General features: G+C 33.8%; 1 protein-coding gene across 2 annotated transcripts in view; it reads right to left on the bottom strand.

Annotated features, from left to right (window-relative positions):
* Positions 1–15,423, bottom strand: part of APPBP2 (amyloid beta precursor protein binding protein 2) — a 55,369-nt gene that overhangs the window by 22,571 nt on the left and 17,375 nt on the right. For both annotated transcript variants that reach the window (XM_079131405.1, XM_079131404.1), the window contains exons 2-4: positions 11,994–12,082; positions 8,312–8,463; positions 4,417–4,540 (exon numbers count right to left, since the gene is read on the bottom strand). In XM_079131405.1, coding sequence (XP_078987531.1) covers positions 4,417–4,540; positions 8,312–8,463; positions 11,994–12,082 — 365 coding nt within the window. The remainder of the gene's footprint in view (positions 1–4,416; positions 4,541–8,311; positions 8,464–11,993; positions 12,083–15,423) is intronic.

The following is a 15,423-nucleotide window of genomic DNA, read 5'->3' as shown; positions in this document are numbered from 1 at the left end:
GGATCAACAAAAGTTTCTTTAAAAAGGTGATTAGACAGTGAAGAATTCTCTTGTGGACGTAAAATTTGGGTTCACACCTCAGTGCAAAGTATTCCCTTAATAATTTTGGAAATTATTTACTAATTGGCATATGATAAGGTAAGAAATTAACATTTTTATGCCAGAAAGGCACAGCTTGATAGTTTCACCAGTCCCTGCAGGTTGCCTATTGAAACAAAAGGGCAAATTAAACATATGGAGACTCTTTAGGGTCTGTGTGTCCATCTGGGCTAAAACTAAGCAGAATGCAAGATTCAAGAAACTTAGTCCAACTGATGGTCTAATTTTGTCTCAACATTTAGCTTAAGAAAAAGGCATGCTGTCAAAATTCTACAAAAGTGGCGATACTAGGGAAGCATAGTATTCTACTTTCATGACAACATAAAATTGTAGCTACCTCATCAAACAGCTACTGTAAAAAACAATTACAATTTAACTGGTTAAACTATTCATAGTTTGAAATGGAAAATATACACACTTTAGAAGTTATCAAGTTCATGAATGTATTTACTATAAAACTGAGCAAGATGACTACTTAGATCCATATCAGACAGACATAACAAAAATAAAATACACTGAAAGCAAACCTAAGAAAAAGGATCACCTTTTTACACGGGTCTTTGTAAAACCTAGTTAAAGTTTTTGGAAATAAGAGGTTGGACAGAGAAACAACATGTATCCCATTTGTTTACAATAAAAAAAAAAAAGAAATAAGAGGTTGGAAGTGGAACTCAGTGAACAGTGAGTACTTAGAATGTGCAAGGCCATGCGTTTAATCCCTACTGCCAAAAAAACAAACAAAAAAACTTTGGGGGGAAAAACAAAAGGAGAGAATTAGATAATACAAATAAAGACTTAATTTAAATTGTGGTGAAATATATGTAACATTTTCCATATAAACCATTTTTAGGCATATAATTCATTGACATATTTACTATGTTAAGATAAAAATTTCAAGGTTCATCCACAATGTAGAATTAGCTGAGCAACTAATATATACACATAAAATTATTTCTCTGTTGACAGATATTTGGATTGTTTCCACCTTTGGGCTCTTGTGAACAGTGGCACACAAGTCTCTGCTTTCAATTCTTTTGAACACATATCCTGGAAGGAAATTGTTGGGTCATAGGGTAATCCTATGTTTAGCTTTTATGAGGAACTGCCAAACTGTATTCTAAAGCAGCTATATCATTTTCATTCACATCTACAGTGCACAAAGTTTCCAAATTCTCCTCATCCTCCCTAACACTTCTTTTCTTTCTTTCTTTCTTTTTTTTTTTTTTGGTGGGTATGTGTAGCAGTCCTTAATATGATAAGGAGCATTTATGAAACACTCAGTTATATCATACTTGATGATAAACTGGAAGTTTTCCCCATATGATCAGGAACAAGATAAAGATGCCTGGTCCTACTAGTGACAGTCGACATTTACACTGGGAGTTTTAGCCAAAGCAATTAGACAAGAAAAGGAAATAAAAGACATCTGCTTAGAAGGGAAGAACTAAAACTACCTCTATTCATCAAAAGCAAAAATGTGTGCATATCAAAAGACATTATCAAGAAAGTGAGGGCTGGGGATATAGTTGGTAGTGTGCTTGCCTTGCATGCACAAGACCCTGGGTTCAATCCCCAGCACCACCAAAAAAAAAAAAAAAAAAAAAAAAAAAAGAAAGGAAAAGAAAAAAATATATATATTTAATACTTTATATATACTTTAAAAAAAAATATATATATATATTTTTTTTAGTGAAAAGACAACATATAGGATTGAAAATATTTGCAAATCATACATTAGAAAAGGGTCTAGTATCTACAATGTATCAAGCAGTACAACTCAACAATGAGCTTTTTAAAAAAAATGTGCAAGGAACTTGAATAAACACTTTTCCAAAGAAGATATATAAATAGCCAATAAGCATATGAGAAGATACTCAGTATCATTCATTAAGGAAACACAAGTCAAACACAATAAGATACTGTTTCCCACCTAGCAGGATAGTTAAAATCTAAAATAAAAAGGTTTGGGGATGTGGCTCTGTGATAGATTGAACATGGGTTCAATTACCAGTAGCTGGGTGGGGGGCAGAGGGGGGAGCATCATGGATGAGGTGCCTACTAATTATAAGCAAATGCCACACCATTTTATATAACAAACTTAAGGATCAGCAAATTTTGGTATCCATGGGGGTCTTAGAGTCAATTGCTCCTGTATACTAAGGGAATAATAGCATAGCAATTTTGATTTTATAAACAAAAAACTAAAATATAAAATGAGTAAAAGAAAATAGGCAGAATTTCCAAGGAATTAAACAAATGAAAAAAATGGCACCAAGTTTAACTACAGAAAAGTCAAGAAGGCTCTCTGACATTTGCTCTATGTTTCAACGCCAGCCTTGTATTAGAAACTGGCTTTGTGATATTAAACTGAGGAACACACCCTTACTCTTGCATCAGGCTCAAAGCCCATGAGATTAACCAAAGGATTTCATTAGTATCTGTTCTGCAAAACATTTCTTTTCCAATTCAACTAAACATATGGTCAATTAAAACCCCCAATTTCCCTCTGCCTTTAAAAAAAAAAAAAAAAAATCAGAAAAGTTTCATCTTTTTTCCCCAAATATAGAAATTATATTAAATATACCTGCATTGATTAAGGATTTAGCAGGTATGGCTGTATAGAAGCAAATTTTTATTTTGAAATTTCTTTTTTAAAAAAATATTTTCAGTTGTAGATCGACACAGTATCTTAATTTTATTTATTTTTATTTAATTAAAAAAAACAATTTTTGGTAGTTATAGATGGACAGAATGCCTTTATTTCATTTGTTTATTTTTATGTGATGCTGAGGAGTGAACCCAGTGCCTCACACATGCTAGGCAAGCACTCTGCCACTGAGCTACAGCCCCAGCCCTGAAATTTCAAATTCATAAGTACAAACTCACTTGTCTTAGTATACAGGTAATAAGTTCGTACTATAAATGCTTTTGTTTCTTAGTCCAGACATTATTCTAATTTTCCATGTGCTTGTTCCAAAGATGTCATTTACTGTATTTTTAACTACCTATTCATTATTCTCTTTCCTTTCTTTCTTAATGCAGACCCTGAATTCATTCAAGGTAGCTATAAGCACAATTAAAAATGTTTTGCTCCCTAGAACACCTTACATGGGTTGAAGAATACAATATGGCCTAGCTTCCCAGTTTAAGAAACAGGTAAGTAAAGAAGGAAGGAGAAAGAAAAATCAGACTTAGCTGGCTTCTATCCTTCCTCTTTCTCCCTGACTATACCACTTGCAACCCTAAAGATGTGAGCTACTTGCTAGAAATGACAAACCAGGAAGGAGAGAAAGAACCCAGGTCTGCAGAAAACTAAACTAGTGTGTTAAGCTAAAGCAAAATTTATACAGAAGCCTTAAAATTAGAAAAGTTAGGTTATCTGGGAGGAATAGATCTTCTGATTCTGTGAATAAAAATCAAGCATGTAAGGAAATAAAATGTTAACAGCTTTTCTATTCCAAATAAACTAATTCACAGACATATAAATATTTAACTAACTTCCCAAACCACTATGGGATAGTCTAATCTTCTATTCTTACAAAGATAAAATAGGCAGAAGGAAGATGACAGAGAGATTATTTTCATCAGTACTCCGAATTATAAACCCAAACACTAATCCCTTTATAGTTTCTGCACACAAATACTCCTATAATTTATCATATAGTACTCCTAACACATATATGGGCAATTATAACTAAGATTGCAAACTAAAGACTAACTTCAGAATTAAATGTTTCCCTAACACAGGTAACTGTATAATAGGGTAAAAACATCCTTTAAGACTGAAATCCAACTGATTAAAAAAAAAAAAAAAAGGCACTGTCCTCAATTTTAGCTTAACATGGTTTTATCTTTATCTAGAATATATCTATATTCTAGCTCTGAAGGGGTTTGGTTTTAACTAACTCATCAACTTGGTGGTAGGACACACCACACCAAGTTAAATCACCAATACTGAAACAATTAAAATGAAAAAACAATTAAGAAAAAAATTTATTTCTTGAGTTTCCTAGTACCCACTGCCTACCACAATTCATAGCAAATAAACATTCAATAAATGTTTGCTGAATAAAACTATGAAAGAGCAAAAAGAATACAGATACACATTGGCTCATAATACTGAAAGCTAAGCTAAGACATCCATAGCAGCTTCACTATATTCTGAGATGGGAAACAAGCTAGATTAATGAAATTATGACATATAAATATCATCTTAGAGACTTACTAGGATGTTGGAGCACACTCAGAAGAGCTAAAACTATAAAAAGCCACTGTGTACCTTCACGTTGTGTAATTATAGAATCTGTTCCACCTTACCTCACACAACATTCTACTGCACGAAACCAATGAAGCATCTCATCATGTAGAGTACACAACTGAAGGCAAGACAGAAAAACTTTCTCAGCATCACTGTACCAGCCTGCATCTGAAAGAAAGCCACCTGCAGAAAAAGTAATTTTAGATAATTTAGTAAATTGCCTGAAAGCTAAAATAACATGCTTACAGTGAATATTAATTAAACTAAAAAAACTATAATTTTCACCTTGTAGTATACATGTAACTTTTCAACTTCCTTATGCCTTACTGCAAAGAAAACTTAATAAACTTATTCTTCTTAGTATAGCTGTATTTCATAGATGATATACACATAAAAGTGATGGTAATGCTTGCTCATCACATTCTTTTGGCAAGAAACTGATTTGATGGCTTTCAATAGCCCTAATACTATTGCCTAACACCATTGCTTCAAAATACCATCCATTTTTTGGAAGGATCCTGACCTCAAAAAATGGCTTAATGATGCATTTTACTACACTGCACAAACTATTCTGTATTATTATGATAACCATTCCACATGAATTTTCTCATCTAATTTTTCACAAACACTTTCAACTTAAATGCTATTATTGCCCCAACTTAACAGCTGAAAAAAACTTCAGGCACAGAGAAACTGAAAGGATTCTACAAACCACATTTCTTCTTCTCCACCTGGCTCCCTGTTGGGCTCTGCCAATAGGAAGTGCTAGAGAGGGGGCCTCCAAGACTGGAAGAGCAAGGAACACTTTTTCAAATTGCTAACAGGAATACCCAGTATGTTTCTTTACTCTGGCAGTGGCAGTTCATTCCAGTAAGCAATAGTCAATTCCACTTGCAGATTTCCAACACTTGTAAAACCAGTTTCACAGCACACTGTCAGTAACACCAGCAACAGCTAGCCAGTTGCTAGTTCTTAGAACTCCTTTACACAGGCCACCTTTTCAGAGTTCTGAAGCACTGTTATCAATGTAGCAGCATCTCAGCTATTCAAGCTTTAAATTTTTCATAATTAGCTAAGGATGCTGGCACATGCCTGTAATCCCAGTGAGTTGGGACTCAGGAGGATATCAAGTTGCAGGCCAGCCTTAGCAGCTTAGTAAGACCTTCAGCAACTCAGCAAGACCTTGCATCTAGATTTAAAAAATTAAAAAAATTTTAAAAAGGAGGGATGCCCCTGGGTTCAATCCCCAGTATCAAAAGAAGAACAACAACAATAAAAGCATCTTTCTTCAGTTCCCCACGCCCTTATGTGGTAGCTGATTTTTGGAGCTGCTATTATTCATAATAAAAATACCCCAGAGTTCCCTTTTTACATTTTCAGTGCTCTAATAAAAATCGGTTATATTAAATTCTATCTCCACAACAAGGATGAACCTTGAAAACACTATGCTAATTGAAACAAGTTTGTCACAAAGACCATAAGTTCTATGAGTCTATTTAAATGAATAATGTTCAGAACAGGTAAATCGACAGAAACAAAAAGTAGACTGGGGTAGGAAGGAAATGAGGAATGGCTGTTGAAGGGTATAGGTTTCCTTTGGGGATGATGACAATGTTCTAAAACCTATTCTGAAGATTTATTGAAGATTTATGTAAAATCTGTTGAGTATACTGAACACCACTGAAATGTACACTTTACATGTGTAAATTATACTGTGTAAGAATTAACAGCCTCAAAAGGGCTGTTATTTTTAAAAAATCTCTACCATCCTTCTTCATCCTCTGAATAATTTCAGAATTAAGTCTAATGATATAACTATGAGTTTGCAAGGACCTGGTTCAATCTCTAAGATATCTATTTCGCTCGTTACAATGGCCAAGTTGGTGTACATACATGTGGAGATGACAGAAACTCAATGAACATCACCTTTCATGTCTTTCACCTTCTTTGGTAATAAATTTCTTCTATAGCGATTTTTTTATTACCATCTAGAACTAAAGGGATATCAACATCAATAAAGATGTATACTTTCTATTTTCAAAGACAGTCTTTAAATTATCCTCCTTTCTAATTTATGTTCCATGAGCCTATTCAAGGATAAAAGTTGAAGATTCTTTTCAGAAAACAATGTTTTAAGTTCTTCTAGCAAACTGGAAAGAGCAACACAAAAGAACTGTTTACAGACTGAAGGAAATGATCTTGAAAACTTGCTGGCAAAAGTGTGTGCACACAGGTGAGAGAGAAAACATGCACACATTAAGAAGCTATAAAAATAAAAGGTAGTCTGTGGTGACAGAACAATACCGCATCCTGGTAGAGTAGGTGGTTATGAATCTTTACATGAAACTGATTGCACAGAAAAATTGTCTCTTTAATAAGTGCATGTAAAAATTGTTGGTAATTAATAAAGTCTGTAGTCTAGTTAAAAGTTTAATGCCAATGTCAACTTCTGCATTTTTTTTTTCTTGGTACTGGGTATTGAAACTGGGGCACTTAACCATATCCCCAGCCCTTTTACAATATTTTATTTAGAAACATGGTCTTGCTAAGTTGCTTAGGGCCTTGCAAAGTTGCAGAGGATGGCTTTGAACTCGAGATCCTCTTGTCTTAATCTCCCAAGCTGCTGGGATTACAGGTATGCTCTACTGCACCCAGTAATTTCTGGGTTTTGATATAGTTCTAGAGTTACATAAGATGTCATCACTGGGGAAGCTGGAGGAATGTTTCAAAAGACTCGTTTTTGTTTTTAAAGTTATAGATGGACCCAATACCTTTATTTTATTTATTTAATTTTATGTGGTGCTGAGACTCAAACCCAGTGCCTCAAACTGTGAGGCAAGTGCCCCACCACTAAGTCACAACTTCAGGCCTCTTAGCAATTTTTTTTGCAACCTCATTTCAGAATAAGTTATTCTTTTTTAAATAACTTTTTAGGGCTGGGGATGTCACTCAGTAGAAGACCACTTGCCTAGTACACGTGAAGCACTGAATTTGATCCTCAGCACCACATAAAAAATAAATAAGTCATTAAAAAAAGTACATGCTTTAAAAAGTAGGGAAAGAAGAAAGGTAGCAACAACTTAAACAAAGCTTGAAACATTATCTATATGCATTTGTGAAAAACATATGTTTTACAAATAATAAACAATATTTTTTTGTATGTATAACATGCGAAACTTCCCCAGAACATTTTTACATTAATGTTTTCATTATCCTCATAACACCCCCATGAAGCAATTCCAAAAACCTTCATTTTAGAGAAGGGAAAAATGGAGCCCCAAAAGGATTAAGTCCCATGCCACAACAATTAGTAAGCAGGTCAAAGAAGTTGGCAGCAGCATGACATGAAAGTAAGGTATGTGCTTTGTAATCATCATATAGACACAAGATTCTAAACTTAGCTCTCTACGCTATGTGACTTAATCTAGTTACTCAACTTTTCTGAATCTATTTCCTCATACATAAAAGTTTGTTAATATCATTATTTCAGGGCTGAGGTTGTGGTTCAGTGGCGGAGCACTTGCCTAGTATGTGTGAGGCACTGGTTCCATCCTTAGTAACACATAAAAATAAACAAATAAAATAAAGGCACTGTCCATCTACAACTACAAAAAAAGTTTTTTTAAAAAATATCATTGGGGCTGGGGAGATAGCTCAGTTGGTAAAGTGCCTGCCTTGCAAGCACAAGGCCCTGGGTTCAATCCCCAGCACCACACAAAAAAATCATTACTTCATAAAAAAAAAACTTCACTGAATGTCATAAGGATTTAGGATGATACCATTTAAATATCTAGTGTAGTGCTTAACATAGCATTAATATCTAATAAATCACACCTAGTTCTACTGATATTTTCCTCATAACCTCCATATGCAGTCTTTGGGAAATTCCTGGCAAAATCCTTTATTATGAGTTCCATCACAGGATAAAACTCTTCCCTACTTACTATTACTTACCTAGAACAAAGCCAACCTGAATGGCTTTTTCCTTTACTGCAGCATCTGATTCTGCTATGTAAGAGCACCGTCTACTGAATGAGTAGGCCAGGACTGAAGCAACTTTAACACCATGATCCATCAAAGCCTGAAAACAATGATGAAGCAAGTGTCTGAAAAAGAAAAAAACATTTAATAGAGGAATCTTATTTGTGTCCTTTTAGTTGCTTTTCTCTATTAATATTAGTACCATTATTTTCCAAGATAAAAAGACATAAAAAACATTTTGCCTAATGAATTATGAAGTACAGTAATTAAAAATTTAGCCTGTCACCAGGTGCAGTGGTGTATGCCTGTGATCTCAGCAACCTGGGAGACTGAGGCAGGAAGATTCCAAGTTCAAGGCCAGCCTCAGCAACTTAGAAAACCCTGTCTGAAAATTTTTAAAAAGGGCTAGGGAGTATAGCTCAATAGTAAAACCCCTGGGTTCAATCTGCAGTACAAAAAAAAAAAAAAGAAGAAGAAAAGAAGCCAATTAAAAATGGACAATGGGTTTGAACAGACATTTTTCCAAAGATGATTTATCCAGTCAATAAACACAAAAGGCTTAATATCACTAGTGATAATGAAAATGTAAATAAAAATCACGATGAGACACCACTTCCCACCCAAGATAATCGTCATAATTTTTTTTTTTTTTTAAATATTGGTAAGACGTGGAAAAACTGGAACCCCTATACGTTAGTGATAGGAATGTAAAATGGAGCAGCTGCTCTGAAAAAGTTTGGCAGCTCCTCAAAATGCTAAACACAGGGTTAGCATATGTATATACCGTAGGTATATACCCCCCCCAAATGAGAATATGTTCATAAAATCTTAAGGTTCCAGCAGCATTATTCATAATAGCTAAAAGGTATAAACAACCCAAAAGTTCACCAATAGATGATTGAACGAACAAGAGTATTAGCCATACAACAGAAAATTATTCAGCCTTAAAAAAGGAAAGTAGGAGCAACATAAACAATAACATCCCTGAAAATAATATACTGTATTCCATTTATAAGAAATATCTAAGAATAGGCACATCCATAAAGACACAAAGATTAATGATCAGCCAGGAATTAAGGTTAAAAGAAAATAGGGAGTGACAATGTTTTCCTTTTGGAATGATGATATGTTCTAGAATTAAGATACTGATGATGGGGGCTGGGGCTGTAGTTCAATGGCAGAGCACTTGCCTAACACCTGTGAGGCACTAGGTTCAATCCTTAGCACCACATAAAATAAACAAAGGCAGTCTGTCCACCTACAATTACAAAAAATTTAAAAGATGGAGATGATGGTTGAAAAACTTTACGTATATACCAAAAGTCACTAAATGGTACCATTTAAGAGGGCAAATCTGATAATATGTGAATTATATTTTAATAAAAAAATCTTTAATAATAGCCACTATGGACAAAGGAAATAAAGGTCAAACTAAATGCTTTTATTTATTTGCTTATTATCATCCCCCTCAAATTACAGACTATGAGGAAGGGACCTTGTAGTTCTTATTCATTGCTGTATTCTTAGCACCCAGAATAGAACCTGGCACATCCTAGGCATTCAACAAATATTTACTTAACTTGCTGAACGAATGAAACAACTTGGCAATATTCACATTCAAGATCAGCAGTGTTTTGTGAAAGTCCATTATTTTATTTTATCTTATTTTTTTGATACTAGGGACTGAACCCAGGGGTGCTTTTACCACTGAGCTATGTGGCCAGTTCTTCACTTTGAGATGGGGGTCTCACTAAATTGTTGAGGCTGACCTTGAGCTTGCAATCTCCTCACCTCAGCCTCCTGAGTACCTGGGGTTACAGGAGTGCATCACTGCAACCGACTTATAAAAGTATATTCTGATTTTTCTAGGAAATGTGGGTTAGGGCTGGGAGTGATGAGCACTGTAATTCCAGCAGCTGGGGAGGCTGAGGCTGGAGGATTGAGTTCAAGGCTAGTCTCAGCAACTTAGCAAGACCCTATCTCTAAATAAAAAATATGAAAAGAGCTGGGATGGGACTCAGTAGTTAAGTGTCCCTGGTTCAATCCCAGGGAGGGAGGGAGGGAGGGAGGGAGGAAGGGGAGGGAGGAAGGGAGGGAGGGAAGAAGGGAGGAAGGGAGGGAGGAAGGGAGGAAGGGAGGAAGGAAGGAAGGAAGGAAGGAAGGAAGGAAGGAAGGAAGGAAGGCAGGCAGGCAGGCAGGCAGGCAGGCAGGCAGGCTAGGAAAAAAAAAATTCAGTTAAAGCAAATTTAGGTAAGAATGCTATGGAGAACAGCAAGTATCATCAAAGGTCAGATTATCTCTCCATGGCTCCCTCTTCAAAATACCTATGCTGAGGAAGCTAAATTCAGCCTCTTTTTCTTGAACTGAAAAGCTAAATTTACAAGTATTAACTTTAAAAAGGAGATGGAGGCAGGTGAACAAATTCTCTTTGTCACCAAGCTTGTTTGAACTGTATAATTACTGTGATTATTTTCTGTATCATGCTAGCTGGTCTTGAGTTGTAACTCTTAAAATGCTCTCATATAGTACTTCCAAGTATATATCTAATGGATATGCATACATATGTTCACCGAAAGACTTGTACATGGATAAGTGCAGCAGCTGTTTATAATAGCTAAAAACCAAACAGTTCAAATATTTAACAACAGAATAAATAATGACATATAATGGAAGACTGTACATATATGGCAGGGAGCCAGTCACAAGTAAGTGTACCTACTGTATGAGTCTATCTAAAATGAGCAAAATGAACATAGTGGTTCCCCGAAGAAAGGGAAAGTAGTGATTAGAAAAAGGTAGGATAGTGTTGCTGGGACTCTGGTAACAAGTGCAAATAAATTAATATAATACACGTTAAAATAATACCAAGTACATGAAAAATCCAATTTGGAACAAGTTCTCAATGAAACAATTTTATAGATTTATATTAACACTGTACTTATAAAGGAATTTTGTTTCATCCATTCTTAAGTCTTCTGATATGATCATATTTAAAAACTACTTTCCAATGTTACGCAGACTTAATTTTAAAAAAACAATTAAGATGAATTTATGGAAAATAACATGAATGTTCCCCAAAATATTAAAAACAGAATTACCATATGATCCAGCAATTCCACTTCTGGGTGTATGTAACCAAAAACATTGAAAGCAAGGATTTGAAGAGTTATTTCTACACCCATATTCACAAAAGTTTTATCCATATTTGCTAAAAGGTAAAAACAACTCAAAAATCCACTGAAGAATGGATAAACAAAATGTGGCATATACATACGAAGGAATATTATCCAACTTTAAAAAGGAATGAAATTTTGACACATGCTGCAACACAGATAACCTTAAAAACATTATGCTAAATGAAATAAAACAAACACAAATGACTAAATACTACAGAATTCTACTTATATGGGGTACCTGAAATAGCAAACTCACATAGAAAGAGGAATGGCAGCTTCGGGGCTGAGAATGGGGAGTTATTTAATGGAAATAGAGTTTTTGTTCAGGATAATGAAAATATTCTGAAACTGGACAGTGCTGATGGTTGCACAATAAGGTGAATATTCTTAATGTCAATGAATTGTATACTCAGAAATTGTTAAATGGTAAATTTTATGTTATGCATATTTTACTACGATTTTTTAAAAAAATAATTTACCTTTTATCCAAAGCTCTCAATACTTTAGCAAAAACTTCCAATTCACAAAATTCACTGCCCAGTTGACATAAGCGTCCCTGTTGGTAAAGCTGAAATAAAATTGAAAAATTATTTAAAACTTTTAATTTCTACTTTCATTTGATGACATTAATATTTGTGGTTTTAATGAATAAGATTTGAAGTCAGCATGATTATAAAATAGTATCAAGAAAGATGCTTACAAGAAAAATGGTACACTATATTTAACATTCCTACAATTCATATAAAAAGTTTACTAATTTTATATAAATGTTAAGAATTAATATTTGGAAAACACGGGTTAGGGAAGTAGTTCAGTACGTTTTCCAGCATGCCTAAGAACTTGAGTTCAATTTCGAGTACCTTTAAAAAAAAGACCAAAACTCTGTAGTAGTACCTAAAACATGGTAAGCATTATGAAGTGCTATATAATATTTTATATAATAATATTATATATACTATATATAATATAATGTTATTATATATAATTATATATAATAACATTATTTTATATAATATTTAACATAACAGCATTAAACATAAACCCATTAGTCAAGAAACTTAAAACCATAACTTTTTCCTTTACTCCATCAAGTCCAAGTTTTGAACCATACAAGTGCATTAAAATAGGTTAATATTTCTTGCTCGATTTAAGTTTTTTAGGTGTTCTATATCTAGGATGGAGAGACAAAATGGGTTTATCAAAATTGGATAGTTAATGTAAAATTATCAAAAAAATAAAAATAAAAAAAAAGGGCTGGGGATGTGGCTCAGTGGTACAATACTTGTTTAGTACTGCACAAGGCCCTGAGTTCAATTCCCAGTACAAGAAAAACAAAATAACAGCAAAGACAGTATCCAGAAAACACAGTTGGTCAATATGCTCCACCAGGAGTTCTTAACAACCATTTCAAGAACCTTAGTTCACTTTTGGACATGATACTTCACCAGTACCCAAACAGTACAGCATGTCTACAGTAATGCAGGATGGCAGGATTTCTAACTGTCCAACTCATTTATACAATGACTTTTCAGAATTGTTATTTTAAAGAATATTTCTAAAAATGTGTTAAATTTTTCTCCCAAATAATACATGCACATGGTTAAAAAGAAACAAATACACCCTCCAGACCCCAACTCAATTTTAACAAATACTTCTGAATTTATATATGCTATATAAATAACATGGGACCTTAGAAGGAGTTCTGTTATACAAGTTCACTTTATATTACAGGCACTTAAGACTTTGCTCAGTTGATAAGAACACAGGTTCCAAAAAGAGGACTAGGGTCTGTAGTTCATTCTCCACATACACCAGTTTACTTTACTTTGTGCAAGGTAAACATACACAAACTCAGCACCCTCTTGGACATAAATCATTAGTCATGACAGATGCCAGATCAAATTAGGTATATATATTAGTGTAGATTCATAATGACTGCTACAAAAAACCCATGACAATTGCTGGAGGGGAGAAGGGACAGACTATCATGTGCTCAAGAAGGGGAAGCAGAAATGCCATCTTCACATAATGGTTAGATATTTATATTAACATTAAAACCTTCACTTGGAAAGATTTGCTATTTGGGAAGATTACTGTTTACTGCTACAGAAAAATAAGCTTCTGGGAATGTACACAGTAAAACTCACTATTAATCATTGTTATATTTTCCTATTAACCAACACAAAATAACTCAAGGAAAATAAAACTGATAATATATGACCAAATTCTTATTTGTGAGTTACATAATGTGATAATCGTTTGATTTGGGGCAGAATCATAAATATAGTTATCAAGATAAATATACACACATATTCCAAAAACACTAAGGTAAAAATCTTAAGCTTCTTACCAAAATGACTGACTCATCATTACCCAACTTTAGGCTTAGAATTTCTTTTATAAGATAGAAGAAATGAAAACAAGTTACATAACCATTTTGCCTGTATTCACTAGTTGAAAAAACACAAATTCAATTTTATGTATTCTATGACTTACAGAATTCATTTAATGACTGAAAATTGGTGTATTCTACTAAGTGAGATTTGAAAATAGAATTTAGGTAGCTGCTGCCTTAGTTTGAAAATATTCCCTATAACGAACACCAAAATTTCTACACTGAAATATTAAAGTTTTCTAGGTAAAAATGGGTTCATATTTAAATTGTGGGAGGAAGGTAATAATTTAATTGTTTTATTAAAGTTTAACTGCATCATCCTTACCAAGTTTAACCAATAAGTACAAATTAATACAATGTATGAACTCAAGGAGTTTTTAAAAATACCAATCTGATATAAAAACAGCACCTAATCCTTACAGAGATCTTTTATGAGACAAGGACTGTTTTCAGTGCTTTTCAAAAGTCAGTCATTCTGTCCTTTTACAGATGTGGAAACTGAAGGATACAAAGTTAAATAACCTGCTCAAAATCACACAATGAAGAAATGCTAAGTGAGGCACTGTGGCACTCTTCCATAATTCCAGGTACTGGAGAGGCTAAGGCAGGAGGATCACAAATTCAAGGCCAACCTGGTCCCTGTCTCAAAATTAAAAAAAAAAAATAAAATAAAATAAATTTTTTCTTTCTTTTTTAAATGGGTTGTAGCTCAGTGGTAGTGCACCCTGGGTTCAATCTGCACTGCCACCAAAGAAAGCAATGCAGGAATCTGACCCTCTGGTAGTCTGTTCCTATATCACATTCTTTACAACTTACACTAAACTGTCTCTTGAAAATAACAAGTAATAAGAAAACATATAAAATGGGTAACTTTAAATCTTTTAATAGAAGATCTAAAGATTAATCCCTTCATAAATTCATATATCTTATAAAGCAGAGCACAGAAAGGGGAAACTGAGGTTCTAGGTTCTAGTAATGATTCTTATATCTGATTTTTAAAACAACTTATTTTAGTTCATTATTGTGATGTTACATTCTGTATCTACAGAATAATAAAGCTACTGAAGGTTCATTTTGACTACTTCTAGCTGTTGGTACCTTAAGCAACATAAGGGAAAGTCAACTTATTCCTTATTCCTAGAAGTAGTCTAGAAGTAGTAGTACCTGCAACCAGATAGAAAAATAAAATAAAATAAAAAAAATACCTTGGTATATGTAACAATATATGACAAAGACATTTTAAGTTGCTGAAAGGAAAAAAATAGTTAATAGAAGCACGTAAGAGGGAAAAACAAAAATGCCTACCTGATAAAATATATACCAGACTTATCAAAATTTTAAATGTCAAAAAATTAAATCAGGGGCTGGGGTTGTAGCTTAGTGGCAGAGCACTTGCCTAGCACATGCAAGGCACTGGGTTTCATTCTCAGTACTGCATATAAAGGTCCACTGCCAACTAAAACAATATTTAAAAAAATAAATTATATCAGTATTAAAGGCTATCTGGTAACTCT

The sequence above is a fragment of the Sciurus vulgaris genome (genome assembly GCF_902686455.1).
Source record: "Sciurus vulgaris genome assembly, chromosome: 3".
NCBI lineage: Eukaryota > Metazoa > Chordata > Mammalia > Rodentia > Sciuridae > Sciurus > Sciurus vulgaris.
The sequence above is the reverse complement of the archived record's forward strand: the minus strand, read 5'-3'. Positions and strand labels throughout refer to the sequence as shown.